The sequence below is a fragment of the Pseudonaja textilis genome, chromosome 2, assembly GCF_049901715.1.
Source record: "Pseudonaja textilis isolate UNSWEBS1 chromosome 2, rPseTex1.2, whole genome shotgun sequence".
In the NCBI taxonomy this organism is placed as follows: Eukaryota; Metazoa; Chordata; class Lepidosauria; order Squamata; family Elapidae; genus Pseudonaja; species Pseudonaja textilis.
Window position 1 is genome coordinate 74,526,347 of NC_141991.1, and position 27,607 is coordinate 74,553,953.

Genomic DNA, 27,607 nt, shown 5'->3' on the forward strand with positions numbered 1-27,607 from the left:
GCCTCTTGAAAAAGCGCCTTTGGATCAATTATTAATACTTTGCTACTAGGCACAGATGGACAATTGACATTCTATAGATCCTATGCAGGCCTCCACTATTCTCCCATTGAACCCCTGGAGTTGTTGTGCTTGCCACCATTTAGTCAAAGAGCCATGTAATATCTCTGAGACATACTGTGGTCTATCCTTCTCCACACCAACAGCTAAAACCTTTGAAGGCTATTGGGTATCTATACTATTGGGTGTCACCAACATAATCTTATGTTTTAAATGGCTTCTCTTTCCTTGATTTCATGTTTATGGAGAAGATAGTTTAAACAGATAAGGAAGGGTTTGCCTACATCAGTCATCTTAACATGGGCACCCTCTCAATTTTTTGCAGGTAGCATGCTGAGTAGGGAATTCTCAGAGTTGACTTCTGCATCTAAATGATGCCAAGTTGGAGGATAATGTCTTATGTGATACACAACAAAGGGCTACTAACTAATCTATCAGTTCAGACAGTACTTGAAGGCAGGATAATGTGTGTTCCTCCCACAGCCTTAGAAGGAGTATTCATCCCATATCTGTTTCTCTGTAATTGGCCTGGGTCAAGTGGTTTCAGCTTTACTCTTCTGTGTTCAGGGATTTCTGAATATTCTTATTCTTAACAAAGCCAAAGTAATCTTGCAAGTTAACAGCCTTGCCAAATGCAGTGCAACTACTTTGGGATATAGATCTTAGATGTTTTAGTTGGAAAGCATAGTAATTTCTTGAAATATTTTTCTGAACCGAAGAACATATTTCATTTACAAGATTTTTTTTTTTAGCTATGATGCCCACATATTTCTCAAGGAATATAAAAACAAAAAGGAAACAAAACACCATGACTGAAAAGTACAATTCAATCCTTTCTTCTCCAGCTAAATTCATGGTCGGCTCAGTTGGTTAAAAGTTAGCAGGAAATTCATTCATAATTAAATGCTGGGCAACCTGCTGTTTCAATTTCAGTTACCTTTTCTAAATATTTAATTTGTATGAAAGGTTTTAAGAACAATAATAAGAACAACAACTGCACAAAAAATTGAACAGAAAGAGTGAAAAAGAAATAAAGAAATAATAGGAAAAAAATAAAAGCACAGTAAGAAAAGAATATAGGGAAAATTAGGGGAATAGCAAGATATAAAGGCATAAAGAAGAGCCTTCTGATTCTTCACAGTAGCTTATAAATACAATTATATTTTAATCTCATTCACTAAAGTTATAGCTCTCTTCTTTATATAATCTACCTAATCACAAGTTCATTCCTTTTCCGTTTTATGCAAAAAATCTATAAGGCTTTCCAGTTACTAATAAATGTGGATATTGACTTTTCTCTGTTGTTGTTGTTTCAGTTACCTAAGTTGTGTTCAGAATTGTGTGCATTTCCCTGAATGCAATGTTGCACTCACCTAGTATTGTAAGGTCTTCAGATTTAATTTCACTCACAAGTTTTTTGTTTTCTTGAGAGTCATTTTGTAACTTAGTTGCATAAGGGTGATTAGATCACTCTATTCTCATAAACAGCATATACAGGTTTTATTTTATTCCTGAAAATAAGACTTCATTCTGCTGATCTACATAACTGGGTGATTGTTTGAGTGATGCAAGGTTTATATGCTGGTTACTGAACAGTGCTGGACTTGGAAGCAAATTAACAGTCACCATGGTAATAATAGTAATAAAGTAACTGCTGAAAAAAGTTTGGGATTATATTTAGTAATTTAGTACAGGTGCACATTTTTAGGTGAAGAACTGGATTATTATTCAATGGAAAATATTACTTTGGAAGAATGTGGATTAGTTGGAAGGACAACAGATTGGGAAGGTTTGCTAGCCACACGCAGATCCTTTAGTCCATAGATGCTCTTCAGTATTATTCCTGCTCTTATAAGCAGGTACTAAAGAGATCAGAAAATAGAGTATTCCAAAGTCAAAGAAGTCTTCCTTGTAATGACTGAAATGTCAGTCACTAAATTCTGTTTTTTGTCCATGTCTTGGCCCACCTTGGCATTTTCCATATTAGAATGGTAAAGCTTTTTAAAGGTACTTTTTATGACATTCTATATCACTGATACAACTTTCTATTGTTTATTCTGAATAGGGTCCTAATTCACTTCAGCAGTGAAACTCTCTGAAAGAATTTTGATTTGGGAAAATCTGATGCACATTCCTAATTTCTGATTAGTTTCCATTTTGTACACACTCATTTTATAGCCATTGCATCTTATTTCTTATTATATTTCAACTGTACACATTTCTTCCTAAAATATTTGTGGTTTTATCATATTCTTAAAAAATGCTTTTATATATATAAACTCTCTCTAAAACATATATTTGGTAAAGATTTTTTCATAAAAGGCTCATCTTATTTACCGGCTCATTTTTTTTTTTAAAGCATAACTTTCTGCATTTTCTTACCATTTCAGAGCACAGCATCCATTCATTGTAATAAATTTCCTTTTCCTTTTCCTTTTTCTTTTTATTTAGGTAAGACATCTGTTGCAAGATCACTTGGAGACTGGTGCTCTTAAATAGTTATTTGAGCTTGATTTCCCTTTTCTTCATTAGTGTCTTATCTTCTCCTTAACAGGCTATGCTCCAGTTACTGGCATGTGTCATCCAGTTCGAAGCTGTACTCTTAATCATGAAGATGGCTTCTCCTCAGCATTTGTTGTAGCCCATGAAACTGGACATGTGTAAGTAGCACTTCCAAATAGCTGTAATGCAGAGGTGGTATTCAGCAGGTTCTGACCAGTTCTGGAGTAGCAGAAATTTTGAGTAGTTCGGAGAACCAGTAGTAGAAATTTTGAGTAGTTTGGAACTGACTGGCCTTGCCCCCATCTATTCTCTGCCTCCCAAGTCCCACCGGATCAACTGGGTCTTCTTTGGTTGCCCTGCACAGAAGATCTGGAAAGCAGGTTAGTGAGATGTGGAAAGAACGGGGATTTTACATATTCTTCCCCTGGAGTGGGGTAGGAATGACAGTATCCTTCTCCTGCCCCAACCACCAAGCCATGCCACACCTACCAAGCGATGCCCACAGAACAGGTAGTAAAAAAAAAATGAATCCCACCACTGCTGTCATAATCCTGCATGTTATATGTTTGGTGGGATATGATTTCAGTCATTTCAGTGGAGAGAGTCAGGGCTTACAATCAAAAGGATGCAGTTACAGATTACTTTATTCCATTTGTACAGGGAGTCTTCTTCAGGAAGAAAAAAATTGATTCATTGAATCTTAGAATATATGAATTGGAATGGAACTTAAATGTTGTCAAGGCCCAACTCCTGCTCTGTGCAGGAATTCACTAAATTATCTATAACAGGTGATAACCATCTCTCCCTTGTTTGAAAACCCCCACTAATAGAGAGTCCATCACTCCTGCCCTCACTGTGTTATAATTTAGGCATAAAATACCTAATTATAAAATAATTATAAAATACCTAATTATAAAATACCCAATTTTATAATCCACCACTTTCCTTCTGCCAGGATACAAGTTGACACCTTCATTTCTTCTTCATTATTTATGTATTCAGTTTAATCCCATTACGTTTTAGTAAATTGGTTTTTAAATCGCCTCTAATCAGATTGTGGCCATTATCCATGGGGGTACAGCTTGCATTTGTAATATGACTTAGAACCCTTATTGCTCTTCTTCTTACTTCTGAGTATATCTGAGGTAGGGAGGGGTCTATACATCAGATTTGAATAGTTTCTTATCTAGTGCAAATTATTTGAAGTTCTCTGAAGTTCAGTAACTTTGCCCAGCCAAATGAATAAGTTGATGATATGGTTCCCTTCAGTGATGGGATTCAATTTTTTTTACTACCAGTTCTGTGGGCGTGGCTTGGTGGGCGTGGGAGGGGAAGGATACTGTAAAATCTCTAGTCAGAGGTGGTATTTGCCGGTTCTCTGAACTACTCAAAATTTCCGCTACCGGTTCTCCAGAACTGGTCAGAGCCTGCAGAATATCATCTCTGGTTCCTTTGGTGACCCTCTGCATGTGGACTGAGGGTGAAGAAAGGAACTCTTTTCCACGGTCTTATAAAAATAACTCCCCAACCTTTGCAAACATTTTTCATGTTTTGAATTCTTCTCTAGCCAACAATAGCATCATAAAATATTTTATTGTTGAGAAAGGAAAAGAGAGTGCATTGTTGGAACCAATGTGTTGTGTAGAAAATAGTTCTAACTTTTTTCACCCTCTTTTTCAGAAAGACACAGAGTCACCAATGCACAAGGGAGAAAACAAGGGAATGAGTCCACATCCCCTCTGTCATATTCCTGATGTTTGTTTTCTATTTGGGAAGATGAAGATTTGCAGCAGGGCACAATCTTTTCCTGTGAAGGCTCCCATTTTTTTATGATTATTCTGGAACAGAAGGGATCTAAATCAGCGTTTTCAAACTTGACAACTTATGATGTATGGACTTCAATTCCCAGAGTTCCCCAGCCAACTTTAAGAGTTGTCAAATTTGAAAAACATTGATCTAAATAGAGATGGGAGCCTCCACAAACTGACCCTTCCTAAAGAAATTGTCTTTTGGTCATCATTCATGTTTGAAAGAAAGGAGAGCCGCTGACTCAACCTATTTTCCCCCTTGTTGAAAAAATACGGAGAGTAGACTGCCTAGTAGGATACTAGTAAAGCTGCCAAGCTTCCCTCCACACACTGGTGCTGTCCTCATCTAAAGTGTGGACAGAAAGTTGTCTTTAGAACAGGCCTGTACTTGTATGCATAAGATTAACCTCAAAGTGGCAAAATGCCAGGATTCCTTAAAGCTTTGTAATTATGCTTTTTGTAACAAAAAAAGGGAGGGGGTGTAAACACTAAGCAGTAAAGAGTCAGCCCACTCTGGTAGATCAGATGTTTTGCAAGAATTGTGATCAAAATCAAAATTCAGATGCATGGCAACTGGTTCATATTTATGTCCATTGCTATGTCCCAGGGTCATGTGATCACCTTTTGCGATCTTCTGACAAGCAAAGTCAATGGAGAAGCCCAATTCACTTAGCAACCAGGTTTCTAACTTATCAACTGAAGGGATTCACTTAACAGTGGCAAGAAAAGTCATAAAATGAGGGCAAAACTGTCTTAACAAGAAGAAATTTGGGCTCAATTGTGGTAGTAAGTCAAGGGCTACCTGTATTTTGTTTGCTTGATATGGAAATAACTTATGGTCACAGTTTACCAAATTACTTAACTTGCACAGCAGCAGTTAAGAATGGTGTTTTATCTGCACCATTCTTGAGAATTTGAACCTGATGTTCTCAGGCGGGATTTTATTGTACTTTAGCATTTGCTTTTTTTGTTTCCTGAACTGAAAAACCTTTAATGTCTCATGGGGGAAAAACTTCTGGAAATATATTTCTCCCAACACTTTCTATTTAGTGGATAGTCAATCCTGTTTTTTATATTATGCACTGATTGCTTCCTGTCCTTTTTAAAAATCCTGATTTATTAGGATTCTTAAGATTGTACCTGTGCATGATTTGTCTGCTTTCTCCTCTAGCATTTGTAATTATTTATGACTGAAAAGTGAAGTAAACATAACAAGGTCAAAAGGGAAATGTCATTTCCTGCATTAACATAGATGTCAGCAATGTTAGGGTACAAGAATTTATCCTAAGGAATCTGCATTAGAATTCACATTAAACTCTTAGTGCATGCTCCTCAACAAGGAATAAAATAGGCAGTGTTGACACGTTATTAGATAAAGTTCTCTGCCACTTGGTCAAATGAGGCAGTGCCCCGCACACATGAATAACAATCAGCTGAAGCATTCACACTCCGATTATGGGATGCATAATAAGGACATTGACCTTATTGACCAGCTAGCCAGCAGAGCATTTTTAAGGCTTCCCACAAACAAGAGAAGAAATCAACATTGCAATACAGTATAAAGGCAGGGCAGTATTGGATTAGATTGAGTGATAGTAGCAGTAAAGATAAATGGGGCGCTAGAAGGCATCTTCATAAAAACATAAGGGAGTTCTAAGGGGTTGCCACAACGAAGAGGGGGTCAATATATCCTCCAAACGCACCTGAAAACAAGACAAGAAGCAATTGATGGAAACTAATCAAGGAGAGAAGCAACCTAGAACTAAGGAGAAATTTCCTGACAGTTAGAACAGTTAATCAGTGGAACAACTTGCCTCCAGAAATTGTTAATGCTCCAACACTAGAAGTTTTTAAGAAGAAATTGAACAACCATTTGTCTGAAATGGTATAAGGTTACCTGCCTGAGCAGGACTAGAAGATTTCCAAGGTTCCTTCCAACTCTGCTATTATGTTATTCTGACATCCTCAACCATCTCAGGCTTCAGGAGCCAGGACATCATAATACCATTGGAGCTAATATTCAAGATGTAGACTTGGATAGCAGATCAGTGGGATCTGCTACCCGTCTTTGACCTGGATCAAAGTAAATTAAGCCACTTTTCACCAGTGTCCTGATGTACAGATTTCACAAGACTTCACAGCAGAAGCCATGCTGTCTACAGTAGTCATGGGGTGAGAGGGTAGTCCAACTTTGGAAAAATCAGACTAAACCATGAACAAATGCATCACAAGAAGAATAAACAGCTGCTTTCATTAATTCTTTTAAAGCATTCCCTTTTGTTCTGACTCATTTTCTTCTAGATTAGGCATGGAACATGATGGCCAAGGGAATCGATGTGGGGATGAAGTGCGGATGGGAAGTATAATGGCACCACTGGTCCAGGCTGCATTCCATCGTTTCCATTGGTCTCGATGCAGCCAACAGGAACTGAACCGATACCTGCAGTGAGTACAAGGATGGAAGAGGATCCATTCTCAAGAGTCGTATGGCACCCTTTCACAAGCTAGAAAGCATGGTGCTGAATCAGAAATTTTTCCTGCTAGAAAATGTTATATAAGTTAAATGAAATTTGTTATCCCGGACTAATTTACTTGCTCTGAACTAAATAAGATTCACTTCAAAATAACCATTCATTGGATTGCTTTGTAAGGATATACTGAGACTATTTTGTAAGCAGCTACATCGTTTAATTTTTCAGAATAAGCTTCTTCTCAGTTCTGATTTTTTTAATCAATTTTTTTATCCTATCGTTGTTTTATTAGTTAAAACACATGTTTGTAAAATCTTTCCAGTCCCCTTAAAGTTACATTTATTAAATAACAAAACTCTGTTTTATGTTTTTAAAAGAACATTGGCAAAGAAAAGGGTCATTGATGAATAAAAGTTTTCTCTGTTACAGCATGGTGCTCTCTTTCATACATAAAATAAGGGATATGCCCTGAATATTGTGAATGATAACTAGGATTCTTATAATTGGCACCTCTGCTTTTGTGATTTTTAAGGAGGGGTATCACTTTTGAATTCATTTATCCAAGATTGGGGTAATTCATATTGTTAGATAACCAGATTGGTCCCTGTTACTAAACTCTTGCTTAAGTAACACATGTTAGTATAATTTTTGAAATGAAAATACAATTAGATTTTTTTGTAGCATCAAATATGCTCCATTTGCCAAGCTTTTGTCCCTGTGTTTATTTTTTTCGCTCTTATATATCCATTAGCAACATGTAAAAAAAAGAAAAAAAGAAGTGAGAATCACAGCATAAAACTGAAGAAAGGCTACAGACATAATGAAATTATTATAGCAATCATTTTTATGTAATGTAAACTGCTTCCATTAAATGCCAGTCATTTTTTTTACCAAACAGATGAGGCTAATAACAGCCAATAAACTTAATATGCATATGAAAATAGTTTCATCTCTACTTATAGCCACTTCTTTTTAAATTATTCTTCTCCTCTCCAGATGACGCTCTCAAGGTATTTATTATAGAGAGAGAATTTCCTTGCAACTGAGAGTTATAACTGAGGGCTATAATAAATGTTTTCTTGTTTCAGATGTTAATTTATTAAAGTGAATGCTGGGTTTGATATATCTAAATATGAAGTGTACTTTCTGAACTCATTTCTGAGAAAGCATGTCCTTGATTATGCTTGGAGCAATCATGGACCAAAACTCAAAATACTTAAAACCTCCCACATCCATTTGTGTGACACTGACTTTTGTCCATTGCAGTTCCTACGATTGCTTGCGTGACGATCCCTTTGACCATGATTGGCCTTCCCTTCCTCAACTACCGGGACTCCACTACTCCATGAATGAGCAGTGCCGCTTTGATTTTGGTTTGAGCTACATGATGTGTACAGCTGTGAGTATTTAATCAAACTCTGCTAGCCGTTATCCAGGGCCTTTGAAAGCACCCCTGAATAACTTTAAAAGGGAGCATCAGAAGATGGACAAAATGGCTGACAGGCACAGAGCAAAGCTTACTGGTAATCTTTGAGGTGTCTTGGAAAGATGTGTAAACATCCTGTTTTCAAAAAACTGGAATACTAACAATTATGATGCTATAATTTTATTAGAGGGTTTTGGAAATAAAAGGTCTATGGAAAAAAAGGCTTTTATTACAATTAGTTCCCAGAATTCCAGGGATTGATTGAATAAAGGTTTCTCTTCTGCCTCATGTAGGAGGGAATTAGATGCATGTACTTAATGACCCATCATAGTTATTTAGTGAGTGCAGCTGTTAATCTGTACATGTACTATCCAAAAGCAGTTGACATGACTTATCTATGCCCAGACTTGTTTCCCCCAAATCCTAAGAAATTTACAAAACAATAGTTGGATAAGAGCCTCCCCTCCCATTTAAAGCAATCTGGAAGCTGCAATGCAAAAAGTGTCATACATTTAAAACGTTTTTGAAACAACAGTCAGAAACTGAATAAAAAACAGTAAAGTAAAATTACTACTGAAAAGAAAGGTCCTTCAGATTCTGAAAGGTTATTAACTGCAAAGCTGGCCACCAAATCCACGGGAAGATTGCCTAAGGCAAAGCTGGCCACCAACGACTTTTGTTAGGTAACTTAAACTTAACACTATACTATTTTTTTCTGGCTCAGGGGCTTTCTGAGGCTTTCTGTGGTATGTAAATAATTGAAACAGAGCTTCTTGTCCCCAGCCCAATTCTGGCAATCAGGAAGACAATCTCTCCCAATTCTGGCATGGAATTAATTTGATTTTCCAGATGAAGAGCATTCTCCACAAAACATATGGCATGTGTACACAGAAGGTGGGGGAGAGGGAGAGGGAGAGGAAAAGAGAGAGGGAGGAAGAGAGAGTAAGAAATGTTTTCTGTTGAGAAAAAAAATGACTAGCCATGGATTTTTCATAGTCTGAGCAAAATAGCCTGTTGTGATAAGTAATCTTTGTTCCATTTGATCATCTTCTTTTCTGGATGCTCTAGATATTTATAATGTTACCATAGCAGTCATGTCTAGTTTAAGCCTGTAGTTATCAGTAAAATATTCTGTATCTTCAAAACCATCAATGTCTTTCTGTCCTGATAAGGTTGATAAGTGGATAGATAAGTAGGTACCAGTAGATAAGAAACATTTTCTAGACTGTTCAGCCCCCTCAAAGTAGATAATGCATTTACAAAACTCATAAAACAAACTGATAATGGAAACAAACTACAAAATTCACATAGAGTCTAACTAAAGAAGAATTAGCTGGGAGCACAGGTGGTATTCAGCAGGTTCTGACCACTTCTGGAGAACCGATAGCAGAAATTTTGAGTAGTTCGAAGAACTGGCAAATACTCCCTCTGACCAGAGATTTTACAGTATCCTTCCCCTGCCATGTCCACTAAGCCACATCCACAGAACCAGTAGTAAAAAATTTTTAAATCCCACCACTGGTTGAGAGGATCCAATTCAAATAACAGCAAAATGGGAGCTGTTATCAGGATACTTGTAGATCTGTGTCCAGCACCACCCTTTTCTTTGTTCAGCCCTAACTGTCCTCTATATTCAAGGGTAGTTCGCAGTAATGTATTCTAATTGCCAACAGAAATGTAATTGCATAGAAGCTTTGAAGAAGCCATTAGTAATATAAATACTTTTTCTAGTTCCGCACCTTTGATCCTTGCAAGCAGCTGTGGTGCAGTCATCCTGATAACCCCTACTTCTGCAAAACAAAGAAAGGACCTCCGTTGGATGGAACTATGTGTGCTCCTGGAAAGGTAAGAAGCTTTGACTCATGTCTCAGATAGAAAAAGAAGAGTGGGTGGGAGAGGGAGAGAGAGAGAGAGAGAGAGAGAGAGAGAGAGAGAGAGATGCTCTTCAGGTTTAATGGGAAGCTACAGTATCTCCATCAAAAAGAGTTAAAAGATCAGGGAGTAAAAGGACAGAGGAGTTTAAAATATTTGCTTAATAATGTATATCTGGGTAAACATGACCATAACTAAAATATGGCCTGCAGGAAATTAGGAGTTTAACTATTTAAAATGTATGTTTTGAATTCCCAGAAAAATTGGAAGAACTTTGACCTTTGTTTACCAACACTATATGTAGTGGACAAAAATCTGCCTCTCGGTATGTCTAAAGCCCCATTCACCACTTTACAGATGCATAAAATTCTATCTTCTTTGTTTTGCATAGGCATAAAGTATCAAAAATCCCATTCAGCTCTATCATTCATTTTATTTTTATGAATAGCCTTTCCTCATTATTAGTGCATTAAACCCAAGGAATTAAAGGAATAGTGCTTGATCATTTCCTTAATCTGTTGCTAGACCTGAACTGACCCTCCTGTTTAGCCTTGCCAGATAGACCACACAGGAAGCAGGACCTGATATGCTAATTCTGCTTTATGGTAAAGTTTACATTAACAGGATTTTGCAAGTCTGAAAGTTCAATTTTCCTGCTGTCTTCTTTATAGCCCGAAAAAAACTAGGGTGGGTCCCTTCTGATCCTCTTGCCTCACCCATTGTCCAGCTGGGGGATATGCTGTCTCTTATTTGACCATTTGCTAGACAGCACCCCTTCAACCCCTTTCCCGAGTTCTTTCTCACAATGCCATTATACCAGAGGTGGTATTCAGCAGGTCCTGACCAGTTCTGGAGAACCAGTAGTGGAAAATTCAAGTAGTTCAAAGAATCGGCAAATACCGGCCAGTATCTGACTGGCCCTACCCCCATCTATTCTCTGACCTCCCGAGTCCCAGCTGATTGGCTGGGTCTTCTTTTGTTGCCCTGCACAGGAGAATGGAGCTGGAAAGCAGGTTAGTGGAGTGGGGAGGGAATGGAGATTTTACAGTATCTTTCCCCTCGAGTGGGGTGGGAATGGAGATTTTACAGTACCCTTCCCCTGCCATGCCACCAAGCCACACACACACACACACACAGAACCAGTAGTAAAAGAATTTGAATCCCACCACTGCATTATACTGCTGACTCAATGGGTAGATCTTATCTGGTTTTGTTTTCATCCAAATGCCTATCAGTTGAATTGCCTGCAGGTAAAGCAAGGATGAAATCTGGAAAATTGAGGATCTTCAGCTCTGAAGCAAATTTGGAGTTCCACTGGGGACAGCAGAAATGGAAATGAAGGTCCCATTGTGTCAGTTCTAAAACAACCCTTTTATTAAATAATTTAATAAGAGTATTCCGAATACTTCTGAACTCTACAGCAAAGCTTTATTCCTTTTCCACAATACACCCATTAGCAGTCATGCAGATTAATAAAAGAGTCTCATGGTTTATTAAGACCCTCAAGAAGAAGAAATAAATAGAAGTAATGAGGGTAATAAAAGCAAAAATAGCAATGCAGCATTTCCTTTTGTGGGGAAATGTATTTATTGCTATTGTAGAGCACAATATTGTTATTTCAGATAACAACATTATGGCCATTTTCAAAAACATGCTAAAGACAAAACTATGATTATGCCAAAGAGAAAAGTTTACTGGAGCAAATTTAAATTATCGGTATAAGATTACCAATCTCATCTTGGAGGGCTCTTTAACTTTTCATGTATGTGATTTTTTACATGCCTGAGTGCATGCATTTTTAATGATGTTATTAGCTGCTGAATAAATGGAGGGATGGGAAGGAGAAGAGGGAAAACAAGAGAAGGAAAACCCATCAAGATGGGAAATGGTGCTCCCCTTGCAAGTATGCCTTTCATTTGATGCAAAGGTCCTGTAAACTGAAAATATGTGTTGATTCATTTGTTCCCTAGCTCAGTCAGAATGGGCTGGGGGGGAAAGATCAAGCTAGCTTTTGGAAAATAACTCAGCTTATATTCAGGTCAACTTTGTTTTCCCTCTAGAGGTAATGCAAGCCCCTTCATTCAACTGGCTCCCCAGCTATTTCTTCCTACATTGATTCATTTACTAAGAGTGGGAGAATCTGTCTGTTTTCTTATCTTAATTGAATTGAGAGGTATCTCCTAAAAATCTGCATAGCCTTAATAGTCTTAATAGATTTACTGATTAAATCAAGAATGCTTTATCCAAATGGAATCTGCCTCTCTGATCTGAGCAACTCCCATTGAGAATTCTTCCTTCCTTCCCTCCCTCCCAACTCCCTGTAAAAAAAAAATGTGCATGGAATATTGCCTAGGCAACGGGCCTTGTCTATGGAAGCCCCGACACTGTGGAATACACTTTTCCCACAAACACATTCAACCTCCATATTCCTTGCATTTCTCATACTGGAAAAATCTCTATTTATCCCCACATGATTAAGTTGATGGTAGAATTTTTATGATTTGTTTTAGGTTGATTACATGATTTGTTCCCAGTTGTTATATGGTTTATATGGTTTATAAATCATATCAATGATTTAGTTGATTGTAGAATTTTTATAATTTGTTCTGGATTGGATTTATGTTTTGTGCTTTGAAGTTTACTGCTGAGTCTGTAAGGACTGGGACAGCCAGCAAATACTACTTATATAGTACCAAATTATGGCCCAATATTAATATCAGTGTATTTTTTACACCTATGGGTTAAATAAATCCTGATGGAAATTAAATTAGTCTTTATTTTTTAAGAGAAAGATTCCAACAATGGACATATAGAATATTTTCAGTAAGAAATAATGGTATCGTCAGCTGTACCATTAGGCAGAAGGGAAGACATATTGGGTACAGGCCCTGACCTTTCAACCTCTTGATTTGAATTTTCTGCTAGGAACAGCTCCTTCACTAAAGCAAACACACAGTTTTCTTAAGCAGCTTGTTACCCTATTGAGAGCTCTGTGTGATAATCATCACTTCAGTTTGAAGGTGGCTGCTGCAAACCCTGATTATTGCAGACAGTTTTCAATGCATCTCTGAGGGTGTTCTATTAGCACCCCTGGTTGGATGTCTGTCAGGTGAAAGGAAATTGCTAATGCTTCAGTTATTAAGGAAAGAGCATGAGTAGGGATGGAAACTAATCAAGGAAAGAAGCAACCTGGAATTAAGGAGAAACTTCCTAACAATGAGAACCATTAACCAGTGGTATAGCTTGCTGTCAGAAGTTGTGGGTGCTTCATCACTAGAGTTTTTAAAGAAGAGACTGGACAGTCACTTGTCTGAAATGGAAAGGGCAGGGCTGCCAAACTCCCGGCCTGCAGGCTGGCTGCATCAGGTGTTGGCCATGCCTATGTCCGGTTTAGCAAAGGGGAGAAAGTCCCGATACATCACATGATGCAGCCGTGACAATGTGAGTTTGACACCCTTGGTATAGGGTTTCCTGCTTGAGCAGGGGGTTGGACTAGAAGACCTCTAAAGCCCCTTTCAGCTCTATTCTGATTGATCGACATAAAAGAGAACATTGGGTAGAAAGTATATGACAAAATATTTTATTAATAATGTAATTTTTTTATTATTAACCTGTCGATGCCTCTGATAGAGTAGCCCTCAGATGAACTTTCCAATGTTTGTTATAATAGCTCAGATAAAAATTCTTAAGAAGAATAAAAATCCAACAGTATTGCCTCTTCCTTTACCATTCTGGTGTCCTTTCCTTTTTCTTTAAAGTTCTTTATGGCAAATACCGGCCGGTATCTGACTGGCCCCACCCCCATCTATTCTCTGACCTCCCGAGTCCCAGCTGATAGTTATTAAAATATTTAAGAATTCTTGTAATGCTTTTATCCTATTCAATTTCAGTTTCTCTGCAGGTTTTTTGTGTTATCTGCTGCAATTTATTTGCAGGTGTTCCCATCTTTTACGTATTTACTTTTTGATGCCTTTTAACCTTTATTTATGTTTAAGATATATGAATAAACTTCATTTCTACTCTTAAACTTACATATTAAACATATCAATCAGCCTATTAGTAAATATTTAAACATTTTGCTGTCAGGTGAGTTTTACCACTATTAGCCCTAATGCACTATTATGTATTAGGCTTCTTGCCATCTCTCATCACACCAGTCTCCAGGAAAACATTATCCCACGTTATCTTTTCTCTTACAAAGAATGAAATCTCTAGACTCAATTTACTTCTATTCAATTATTGTAAATACTTAAGTAAATTTCATGAGATTACTTATGATTTTACAAGTCAGTAGCCTCACAGAGATCTATGCTTCACTATTAATCCAATTCTTCCTGAAAATTTTCTAAGTAGAAGGAGTAGAAGTAGAAGGAACAGAAAAAAAATGCAGTTTTTTTCCTTTTCTATTCAGTCGCAGTTTAATATAATGTGATAAGCTTATACATGCACTAAACTGTATGCTAATTGTAATGGCTTCTTTGATATTAGAGTTACATATGGAATCATGTAAATTAGTAACAAATAAAGATTACCTTAGGTTTATGGCAAATGGCAACAAGGTTGTTTCTATTTTTGCTTGTAGATCAGTATCAGATCTCTTGGCAAAAATCTACTTCTTATAATTTGAAATATATTATAAGTAATATAATATATTTATATTACTTATATTTCAAATTATAAGATATAATTTGATTACTTAATATAAGTAATATGTAATTTATATAAAGCTGAAAAATAATTCTTTTCCAAATTATATCATTTCAGATTGAAGGGTGATGATTTACCTAGTTTGAGTGAGCTTCCTTACGAAATAGTTCCTTACATACCAAAAACTATAATGTAGGGACAAATGGTTAAATTAAATTTGCTTTCTATCTGACCCCTGGTCTCTTTGTAATAAACTTAACTTTTATTCAGTATATAAGGAAACACAGTTTTTTCCCCACTTCAATGAGAAATAGTCCAAACTATTTTGACCAACCAATTTGAGTAGTTTCCTGACAAAAAGTTTTAAAGCAAGAGTTCTCAAACCTTCTAGTTCTATAACCCGTAGAAATAAAAATGCAATTACAGAACAGTGGGAGCAGAGGTGGTATTCAGCAGATTCTGACCAGTTCTGGAGAACCAGTAGCAGAAATTTTGATTAGTTCGGAGAGGTGGTATTTGGCAAATACCACCTCTGACTCACCCTGCCCCCCTCTATTCTCTGCCTCCTGAGTCTCAGCAGATCAGCTGGGTCTTCTTTTGTTTCCCTGCACAGGAGAACGTAGTTGAAAAGCAGATTAGTGGGGTGGGGAGGGAATGGGGATTTTACAGTATCCTTCTCCTGCCATGCCCAGCAAGCCATGCCCACAGAACCGGGAGTCAAAAAAAATTGAATCCCACCACTGAGTGGGAGCAGATGGAAAATTGTGATGAAAAGAAACAATCAGATTTGATGTGGTAAAGAAGAAAAATAATTGATTGCTTTTAACAAAAAAACCCACAATCCTTTAAACTCCCTCCCTCACACCGTCAAGTGATTTGCCTCTAAATTCTTTTCTCAATCAATGGGAGGCAAATAACCAAAAACCTATACAGTAGTGGCTGTGGACATACAGCTGAGAAATGCTCTTCTAAAGGATTTTTCAGAATTTTTAAAATTATCAGGATCCTATTTGGTGGGTTGAATGACCAAATTTTAATGGGAGAGATTGAAAGAACAAGTGACAGTGAGTTCTAAATTCCCTTGGGTATGAAAGCATGAATGACTTAGCATGACTTTCGGCTAATTGCTCTCTCTCAACCCAATCTTTCTCAGAATGTTGCCGATATGGGGAAAATGGGAGACAAGAATATTAGATATGTTTGCCACCTTGAATGTTATATATAGTGTATATAAATGAAAAGGTGGGTTGAAAACATAATAACATCATTTATTGTTAGTCTAAGGCTTCCATTCCAGAGGTGGTATTCAGCAGGTTCTGATCAGTTCTGGAGAACCAGTAGCAAAAATTTTGAGTAGTTTGGCAAATACCACCTCTGACTGGAGATTTTACAGCATCCTTCCCCTGCCACAGCCACAGGACCGGTAGTAAAAAAAATCTGAATCCCACCACTGTTCCATTCCTAGCTCTGTAGGCTGTTACCAGCACTATTCCTTTGTATGTGTGAAATCAAATGAATTTCAGTCCTTGGATCACTTTATTCATTAAAAAAAAATACATTCACACAGAGGCTTTATATCCTAGACAGTAATCAGAAAGCATATTATTGCTAAAAAAAAATTCTATTGATAAGAAGATTGATCGGGAGACCACCATCTTTCCAGAGCTATATGAAAACAGTTTTGATTTGAGCAGGAAATAAAATAAAAATAAAATACAGGCAGAATAGTCAAGACCTTGACCCAAACTCTGTCAAGGATCTTGGAGTACTCATCTCTAATGACTTAAGTGCTAGAGCCCACTGTCACTACATAGCAAAAAGGCGTTAAGAGTTGTTAACCTAATCTTACGTAGCTTTTTCTCTGGTAATATTACACTAATAACTAGACCATAAAAAAACATTTGCTAGACCAATACTTGAATGCAGCTCATCAGTCTGGAACCCACATTACATATCTGATATTAACACAGTTGAGAAAGTCCAGAAATATTTCACAAGAAGAGTTCTCCACTCCTCTACTCATTGCAGAATACCTTATGCCACCAGACTCGAAATTCTAGACCTAGAAAATCTAGAACTACACTGCCTTCGATCCGATCTAAGTATAGTATTAAAATCATACATTGCAATGTCCTACCTGTCAATGAATACTTCAACTTCAACCATAACAACACAAGAGCAAACAATAGATACAAACTCAAGGTTAATCGCACCAAACTTGATTGCAGGAAATACAACTTCAGCAACAGAGTGGTCAATGTCTGGAATACTCTACCTGATTCTGTGGTTTCTTCCCCAAACCCCAAAAACTTTAACCTTAGACTGTCTACTATTGACCTCACCCCTTTCCTAAGAGATCTGTAGGGGGCATGCATAAGCACACCAACGTGCCTACCGTCCCTGTCCTATTGTTTCTTTTTTTTATTATTTTTCTTATATGTATCCATGTATTCATAACTATGTTTATCCTTATACCTATTATCTTGTAAACAATTGACAAAATAAATAAAATAAATAAATAAAATAAAACAATGAGTAACAAACATGCTTTCTACACAGTTGCCAGACCCAAACATTAACTCTCTTTTTACTGGTGCATTTTTTATTAATGTTAAGTGCTCCTTCAGCTATTAATTCAGTTATGGTAAATAGCGATCATTCGTTTTCAAGTATTCTGAATGTTTATAAAAACAAGTTCCATCGCCCTCCATTAAGTTCATGAAAAAATAAAATAGCTCTCTGCTTCAACATTGTCAGATGTTTTGCTTGGAACAATGTTAGTGAAACAGAACAGAATGATAACCAATTAAATGTGTGATTTAAGAAAAAAAACAATTCCTCCTCTCCCATCTACAAACATGTAATTATTGTGATTTCATATCCCTATTCCCAGTACCCTTTAGTAAAATGCACGGCAGTCTGAGCATGGCTGGCATGTTAAGAAAATACTTTGGCTTAGCAACAGCTGAGGAAATTAAATGCCAGAAAAGCACTTTTTTTGTGCCAATTTTGTTTAGTTTGCTTTAGCTAGCAGAAGCCTTCACTGAATGCTTCCCATCCATAAATTCTGGAATGGGGTAACTGAATTCCATATTTATCAGCAGTCAAATTATGTAAATAATGGAGATAAAAAATATCCCTAAAAGAATGGAGTGTTTCATCCAAACAATTCCCTAAGATTACGGGACAGGGAGATTTGTTTATTTGCTTTGACTGCTTTTCTCCATCATTATGCTGAAACTAGGGCAAAAACTAGATCATCTTTTTGACTGACCAGAAGATTCTGTAATGTAGCTGGATAACATCTGGTCAGAAAATCTTTTTGTGTGTGGATATTTCTGGAGAGGCTGATTGTAGAAGAATCAATATACTGTATGCTTAAATATGGGAGAAATTCATACAATGTTTTTGTCCTGATCTGAGGCCAACAGGCTATTCCAAAAGGACAAGTCCACATGCTATTACCTGCATCTAAGTTAATAATTCTAACAATTTCCAGAGAATTCTGCTGGGGGCAGCTTTTTCAGTTGGCATAGTTGATGCTTCTTTCCTTATGATGCATTGGGTTGAGCTGAGTGGTTGACACAATCATTCTGAAGACGTGTTGTGGTTCGCCAGCAGCCTGTGCAGATGGCAGCAGAATTGGACAGTAGGGAAGAACAGGGACCAGTCCGGGAATCTGGGGAGGACTCAGATGAGAGTCCTGCATCCGATACAGAGATGGGACCAGGAACATCTGGAAGTTATGTGCTGACTCTGGAGCCTCCAGAGTCTGGCAGCAGTGAGGCAGAGGAATAAGGGGAGCCTGTTCCCAGTGTGCATGTGTGCAGAGCTGCCAGAAGGTAAGACCAGCAAAGACAGAAGGGGTGACTTGGGATTAAGGCTTGGAGGTGATTGCCCCTCCCATAAGGTATAAAGGAAGTGCAAAGGTAGGAAAACCTTTGCAGGAAGCAACGTCGTTCACTTTAATCAGTTTGGACTCTGAAAGTTCCGTGGTGAAGTTGTTCTCTGTTTGGTTTTGGAAAAACTAATTGGGACTTTAGTCATTGGCAGTACTTCAAGTAAGATAAGGTGCATTCTTATCAGACATCCCTCAAAGAACTTTGGCAGATGTTCCTGGGACTAATTATAACCAGGCGATGCTGCAAATCACCAATGACAAAATGATAAAGAAGAGATAACTGGTCGAGTCAAGGAGATTTTATTTCACTCCTTGAGAAAGAGGTAGCAATCAGGTTTTTACTAGAGAAATTTAATCTTAATCCAGAAGTGCAGGATAATTACTGACTGATTTTATTGCATTTGCTTCATGGACAAAATGCTTAGCTAGATACAATAATTATCAACTAGCAATGTGACGAATTTGATTTCCTAAATCCTTTTCACTCTGCTAAAGACCTGATTTGGGGATGACATTTTCTTCACTTACTTCTCAGAAAGTAAGCTGTTTCTTTACTTCTTTCTGAAAGTGAACTCTGCCATTAGCAAAATGGAAAAGACTGTTACCTTCATTGGCATGTTCTTCTCAAAAAGAAAGAGAACATTTCTTTTGCAGGTAAAGAAACAATTTGACTGTTGTATCGCTCAGTTGCTCTCAGAATAGACAGCTCTTTGCCTCAAGCTTTGGACCATTTCACACATTGCAATGGAAGCTCACTTGATCTTACCATATATGTAAGGTCAGTTCATTGAAAAATATATCTTAATGTGGTACTCTTTTTTGTCACATTCACATGCCACATACAGATGTTTGTTTATATTTTTATTTATTATTTATTTATTTATTTTTGACAATTGCTTACAAGGTAATAGGTATAAGTAAAAACATAGTTATGAATACATGGATACATATAAGAAAAATAAAAAAATAAAAGAAACAATAGGACAGGGACGGTAGGCACTTTGGTGCGCTTTTGCACGTCCCCTATAGGCCTCTTAGGAAGGGGGTGAGGTCAAGAGTAGACAGTCTAAGGTTAAATTTTTGGGGGTTTGGGGAAGAAACCACAGAGTCAGGTAGAGTATTCCAAACATTGACCACTCTGTTGCTGAAGTCATATTTCCTGCAATCAAGTTTGGTGCGATTAACCTTGAGTTTGTATCTATTGTTTGCTCTTGTGTTGTTATGGTTGAAGTTGAAGTATTCATTGACAGGTAGGACATTGCAATGTATGATTTTATATACTATACTTAGATCGGACCGAAGGTAGTGTAGTTCTAGATTTTCTAGGTCTAGAATTTCTAGAAGAGTTCTTGTGAAATATTTCTGGACTTTCTCAACTGTGTTAATATCAGATATGTAATGTGGGTTCCAGACTGATGAGCTGTATTCGAGTATTAGTCTAGCAAATGTTTTCTATGCTTTAGTTATTAGTGTAATATTACCAGAGAAAGAGCTACGTAAGATTAGGTTAACAACTCTTAATGCCTTTTTGGCTATGTAGTTACAGTGGGCTCCAGCACTTAGGTCATTAGAGATGAGTACTCCAAGATCCTTGACAGAGTTTGGATCATCAACAAGGTCTTGACTATTCGGCCTGTATTTTATTTTCTGATTTATTTATTTTTTGCCAATATGTAGGACAGAGCATTTATTTGTTGAGATTTGAAGTTGCCATTTGTTTGACCATTCTGATACATAGGCAAGGTCTTTTTGAAGGGTAGCAGTATTGTCTTTGATGTTGAATAGATTTACATCATCAGTGAAGAGAACACAGTTGCTCTTGATATGATCACAGATGTCATTTATGTAGAGTATGAAAAGAGTCCGTCCTAGAACACTGCCTTGGGGGACACCAGTGTGGACAGGTACAGAATTTGATAGGATGCTCCCAATTTTGACCATTTGTTGTCTGTTTGACAGGAATAATTCTATCCAGTTATGCAGGTGTCCAGAGATACCATAAGATTTTAGTTTTAGGAGCAGTTTGTTGTGTACCATTGAATCAAAGGCTTTACAGAAGTCTATGTAGATTGCGTCTATTAATTTGCCCTGATCGAGTTGAGTAGTCCATATGTTTTTGCAGTGTAAGAGTTGCAGATTACATGATAGTTTTTTTCCTGAAACCAAATTGTTTATTAGAGAGTAGGTTGTTTGTTTCTAAGTGGAGGCTGATGGATTGGTTAATAATTGATTCCATGACTTTACTGGTGCGCAGCCTAAAGGGATTGGTCTGTAATTTTCAACTAGGCTGCTGTCTCCCTTTTTGAAGATGGGGATGACGTGGCTTGTGACCATAGTTTTGGCAAGGAGCTGGTCCTGAAAGATTTTTCAAAGATTATACTTAGAGGTTTGTCTATGGCAATGGATACCTTTTGTAAGAAGTAGGCACATATTCTGTCCGATCCAATAGATAGAGTTGGTTTTAGATTGTGCAGTGCTTTTTCAACATTGTCTTCTGTAAAATCGATATGTATTAGATCATTGTAGTTGTCTGTAGTACGACTAGGAAATACTGGGCATGATCCATTGCTGTTTACAAATACTGAGCCAAAGAATGTGTTAAAGAGGTTGGCTTTAATAATGTTGTCGTTGTAGTCTTTACCATTAGGTCCTTTCAGGTGGGATGGACCTTGAGTCTTTTAGTTTGTTGTTTACAAAATTGTAGAAAGCGTGGGTGGAATTGGTGCGTGGGAGGTTTTCTTCTTGTTTAATGTGATAATTGCTGCATTCAGTTTTTATCTGGTGGCATAAATTTTTGAAGTTGGCAACGTGACCAGATTTGTTTTTCTGCCAAAGTGATTTCTTTTTGGATTGAAGCTTCCTTATTGTTATGGGTAATTTGTTTTTTTCTGGTTTTGGGAGTTGTTAATGGTACATATAGTTTGATGACTCTTTTGACTTCAAGTAAAAATATGTTGTAATGGTCTTCTACAGTATTGCATCCAGAGAATAGAAATTGCCAATCAAGGGATGAGAGATCGTTGTTTATAAGATCATAGTTGCCTTTTTTGAAGTTATAATTGGGGATTCCGTCATTGTGATGATTTTTGTGTGGGCATATGTTGAGACAAAAGTCAATCATATTGTGGTCACTATTGGAAAAGGGTTCTTTAATTTGTATTCCGTAAATTGAATTCAAACTATTGCAGAAGATGAGATTGAGGCAGTTAAGTCTAGTGTTGTTGATTACTAGTTGTTCTAGTCCCAAATTTGTTACTGCATTGTAGAAGGTTGCATGTGTGGGTTCAGTTGTACATTCGTTAAGGGTCCAGTTAATATGAGGTAGATTGAAGTCACCAAGAAAGATAAAAGCATGTTAGTAGTGTATTTAGCTTGTTTGCATGTTTGATGTCATAATCAGGGGCTCTGTAACATAGTAAGAACTGAAATGTGATATTTAAGGACATTCACAGACGATGGTCTCAGGAATAGCAAGCTCCTGGGTAACTTTGATGTTTTTTAGATGTAGGGACTTTTTATAGAAGATAGCAACACCACCTCCTCAACAGATTTCATGATCTGATCGGTAAACATGATAGTCTGTTACTGTGGTAATGGAGTCAGGGAGAGATGTGTTGAGCCATGTTTCACAGCCAAATATAATGTCAAATTTAGCCATATTTAGTAAGAGGAGAAATTCAGGTATTTTATTTACAAGGCTTCTTGAATTGAGTAGTTTGCATTTAAGGCCAGTTGTGGTTGGAATGGAGGTAGTTAGGGGCATGTGTGCCTAGTTTTGAGTGATGTTGGATTGGATGGGGTGGGGTTGGATGCGGAGTTGCGGGTTGTGTGACTTTCTTTTGATGCAATCAGCTCTGTAGTCAATGTATAGGTCCTTTACTCCATTGTCTAGATGGTTTTTGAGTTCTGCATGGAGTTCACGGGAGCAGATTCTTTGCAGTGTGGATAAGTCTGGTCTTGAGTGAAGTTTTTTGTGGTTGGGATTGGTTTTTGCAATGGCATTTATTGTATGAATGAATATGCGTTTGCTAGACTCATTTTTGCATACAACTCTACAAAATCTTGGGGCCACAGAGCCCCAAATATATCACACTATATTTTAGAAATATGAAGTAGATTCAGTGAAATCCAGTTTGAAACTAAGACTGAGCCAAAAAGATTCTGAAATTATCTTCTTAAAAATGAGGAATCTTCCAAAATGGCTTGAATTAATCTAAATCCTCCTGAAGCACTGCTAGCAATTTATAAATTCAGAGGATTGTCCAGAGTATTATATATTTCTCATTGTGCTCTTCGTATAAATATAAACCACTGGATGTAGTTTTGCAACTGGCACTTCTACTTTTAAATTGCAGAGAATTATTTTGCCATCACTCTCAGTGATAATGGTTTAGAGGATGGACCCAGGGACTTATACATCACTGAATCCCCTCAGCAGTGAATTACTCTTTGCTATTCTATAACCTGTATGAATTTGCCAAAACCCATAGAAATTTTGGCTTGTAAAGAACATTTTTTGCTTGTGTGTTTTTCCTAAACTTTTCCTTCTGTACCAATCTGTTTCCTATTCCCCCCCCCCAACCCCCCTCCATTTCTTTCATCAAATATATGGCAGTTATCAAGCAGGTAAAACGTTGGGAAATAAGAAATAAGGGAAACATTAGTTTTGAATTTCACAATTGAAATCAAGTTCACGATCAACAAAGGAAACTCACTTTAAGTTCAGTATTTAAAATTATCTTGCTTTCATCCTTGCAGGAACTATTCTGAGTTGTGTTGGGAGCAATAACATTAAGGGTGAGCTCAATCTATAATTCATCCAACATCTGATTCATTACAGAAGAAAGGAATTGTGGCCAGAGGCAAAGGAACAGCATAATTCTTTCTCTCTTCTCCACTGGATTTCTATGTAAATTCTCTTCTACCCCTTTTGGTTTAATTTCTCCACACAATAGTTACAGAATTACATATAAGCATTCCATAAAGGAAATTAAACAGGGGATATTTATTTTGCCAAAGACAATCTACACAGTCCAGATGATTTCCCTCTGAGAAAGCTGACCTCAGCTTCTCCCAGACATGAAACAGATGGATAAATATGTGCTGTGTTAGTCACCACAGAGACCGATCTTGTAATATTAGAGATAAATTTCATGGGTTCCACAATCTTTTTTGACAGGTTTCTCATGCGACCATTCTTTGCACATTAGTGCATGCAATGAGATGGACAAGACTAGTTACAGCTTAGCTATGTCATGAAGAGACAGAGAAATAATATTCTTTGCAAACAGGATTTGACCACAAAATCAAACATCTGAAAATGTTAAAATCTGGAATGGAAAAGAACTTCAGATATTTCCCGACAGACTTTAATTACATTAGGTAGGCTTGAATTTATTTCAATAAGTTAAACCATTTAAATTCCTGTCTCCATGCAACATGTATTTCTAGTGCAACAGCATTCTCAGATCAGCCCAGTACACAAATGGAGATGTTTATGTTAAGTAATTTGGGAGAGCCCAGTTTATATTATCCATAATGTGATATCATTTAAGGACTATTCAGCAATCTCGGCTACCTATTACCTGGCACTGTCAAAGGAACAGAGAGTTCGAGTGTATTATTGTTAATCAACCAAAGTCCAATTTACACAATTCTCAGTGATTGCGTGATAATTTTGGCATATCTGTAATTGCCATTCATTATGTATGAGTGATTCTGATGTAAGAAAAGAGGAATTGCAACAATATGATTTTACTTTAATTCAATTCACTTGATAGATTATCCGAACTATGTATTATAAACATGTCTGCACTGAAAGTAAATATTGCCTTCAAGTTGTTTTCCTTGTTATATGATAGCTTCAAAAGTCAGGACCCTATTGACAATAGCTGATGAAGCAATTTAAATAGGAAACATTTTCACCCAATAACATCATCTTTCCTTTTTTCATTCTAAGGTATGGGAAACTGAATGGATATTTCTGTAAATAGGAAATCTAGGAACTTTTTCGTTTTCCTTTTTTTTTCTTTTAGAGCCATAGTGGTGCAGAGGTTAGAATGCAGTACTGTAGGCTACTTCTGCTGATTGCTGGCTACCAGCAGTTTGGCAATTAGAGTCTCACCGGCTTGAGATTGAGTTAGCCTTCCATCCTTCTGAGGTCGGCAAAATGAGGACCCAGATTGTTGGGAGCAATATGCTGACTCTGTGAACTGCTTAGAGAGGGCTATAAAGCACTGTGAAGTGGTATATAAGTCTAAGGGCTACTGCTATTGCTGCTTCATTGCTACATGAAATCAGGATCCCATGAAAGTTTTGTATGGCATCTCCAGTACAAGTTATAAGGCATTATTTTCTGTACCCTTATCTTTTCTGCAAATTGAGCTGCATGCACATGCATGTGTGCACCCACCCATTGTTTGCATGGTTTGGTTGAAAATAGGCCACGACCCAGTAGTGGGCCGTGGTATGGGGTTTGGGGAACCCTGCATTACAGCACCCAGAGAAAAAGGAAGGTGTATCTCCATAGCATTTAATGATCAGTTCACCTTCAGAAGTATAACACATCACTTTTGTAAGTCCAGAATAAGAAAGTTGTCCAAGTTATTCTTCTGATATGAAATCCATGCATCCAAGTCACTCTTCTGATTTATTATTTGTGCATCCCCTTTAGCTATTAAACATTAGCCAATTTCATTTTTAGGCCCTGTGTATCATTTTTGTCAATATCATTCTTTTAGATTGTCTTTTTAAAATCTATATCCCAAAGCAGCCTGATTCTCAATTGTATCCCCTTCTATCTCCTTTTTAAAATAGTAGCAGACAATCTTAAGAAAAACCTCTGAATACATTGTTGCCTTGAATTCTTCCAAAGTTAAAAACTACTTTTTTCCATTCCATTCAGTATTAGTGGGTCCAGCCTTCAAGTCCTCCTCTTATATCAAGTTTTTCTCTAATCTATAATATTTTCCCATGTAAATATTTTTACCCGATGTAATAAAACTTGTCTTTCTGAAGATTCATAGTATTCAAAAAGTAATTTACAAGCCACTTCCAGAAGTGATTAAGAGAGAAAGTGGGTCAACCCAGTGTCCATTTGAAGTCTCCAAACTTCAGCTTGGGCAAAGCTGACCTTCCCAGCTCCCAAAACTCTAAAACCTACCAGAGAACATTGTAGAGAGCATCTGTACGGAGCACAAAGGCAATCTCAGGCCTTCCTTTATCTAGGGAGGAATTCAAGGTACCAATCCATTTGTCAGCTACTCGTTCTTCTACAGTCATCGGCTCTACTGAAAGCAGAGAAATCTTCAGTCTACCATTTTTTGGAAATTGAGGATTAGGGGAAAACATTTCAGAAGAGTATTTTTTTCTTTGCTGGAAAAGTCAAGAAGTGCTTATTTAAAACTAAAATAAACTTTAAAGGGATAAAATTAAAAAAGATGGGGAGAGGAGGTTTATTTTGAAAAGCTAGAACTTTTTTTTAACAAAGCTGTAACTTTGGTATGTACACTATTTCTCCAAAAATAAGAACCAACTGGAAAATAAATCCTAACATGATTTTTCAGGATGCTTGGGACTCCCAAAATAAGCCCCAATTTGGATTGTCAGCCAGACAGATGCATTTAGTACTGTTTTCCCCCAAAATATGGCCTAACTGGAAAATAAGCCCTAATGTGTCTTTTGGAGCAAAAATTAATATAAGACCCAGTCTTGTTTTTGGAGAAACGTGGGTATGATGCACCAAATCAGAACCAATTGGATATATGCAGAAGATAATAAAAATTTGGAGTATATTTGGCTGGAAAAAAATAATTCTAGGGGACGATTTAAATATTGATGTAGGTACACCAGGGGATAAAACAGTTTTTCATAAAAATAAAAAGCAACTTTTACTATCTGAGACACTGCAGACATTAATGCAAATGTATGTGCTTGTGTTTTTGGTATTTGGGGTATTATGAATCATTCAAAAAAAGGATTTACATATTACTCAGGTAGGGACCAGTCTCATTTAAGGATAGATTATATTGGAATTTCAAAAACCTTTTTTAATTGATTGGGCAGAGCAGAAATTTTACCAATCTGAATTCCAGATCATGTCTCAATTATTATCAGATATAACTTAGAAAGCTCCCATTTACTTATTTTTTGCATTTGAATTCTAGATTGCTTTATAATCTATAAGCAAAGCATCATCTGTTCAAGCTTTGATAAGCTTTTAAAATAAAAATTGTATGGAGCAAAGAACAAGAGGGGATACCATGACGGCAGTAATAACAGGCAAATGTATAAGCCTAAAGAACAGGATCAGTAAGAAAATTACATTCATGATAAATGTATTACATCCAGAAGAAGAATATAGACTATATGAGTAAAATATAATAGAGCAAGATTATGCATTAGAAAGGGGGGAAAGCTGGATGTTTCAGATATCAACACAAGGTTTTATTTTTCAAGCCAAAATATTAGGAAACCTCAGGAAGTAGTAAGGAGGGCTGCCCACGATCCCCTTTCTTATTTAATCTTGTGATAAAAACATTAGTAGAAGCACTTTGTGGTAACATTAAGATAATAACAGGAGATAAAAAATAGGAGCTGAAGTTAATGCATTGGCAGGCTGAGCTACAGCCACTGTTAATAATGGGGCTAACAGGGTCAGAGCAATAGGAGAGAACAAAGATCTCCAGAGTTATGGCCGTTTGTGGGAGATTTTCTAGTTTCTCAGGGATTCCTAGAACTGGAGGTGAGGTAGAATGAAATGCAAATTTTCTTGGGGCTCAATGAAGACTGCAGAGGTTGGAGTACAGGAACAACAGGAAGAGATGATGGATTCTGGATGACATTTTTCTATGAGCCAGATTAGGAAGATGGGGGGTAGCGAGAGGCAAAGGAAGAGAGGGAAGTGGAACAGACTTGAAGGGGT

General features: G+C 37.1%; 1 protein-coding gene across 2 annotated transcripts in view; it reads left to right on the forward strand.

Moving 5' to 3' along the window:
• ADAMTS2 (ADAM metallopeptidase with thrombospondin type 1 motif 2) overlaps positions 1-27,607 on the forward strand; it is a 301,090-nt gene that overhangs the window by 232,653 nt on the left and 40,830 nt on the right. For both annotated transcript variants that reach the window (XM_026696557.2, XM_087924326.1), the window contains exons 7-10: positions 2,612-2,717; positions 6,669-6,812; positions 8,105-8,237; positions 9,996-10,109. In XM_026696557.2, coding sequence (XP_026552342.1) covers positions 2,612-2,717; positions 6,669-6,812; positions 8,105-8,237; positions 9,996-10,109 — 497 coding nt within the window. The remainder of the gene's footprint in view (positions 1-2,611; positions 2,718-6,668; positions 6,813-8,104; positions 8,238-9,995; positions 10,110-27,607) is intronic.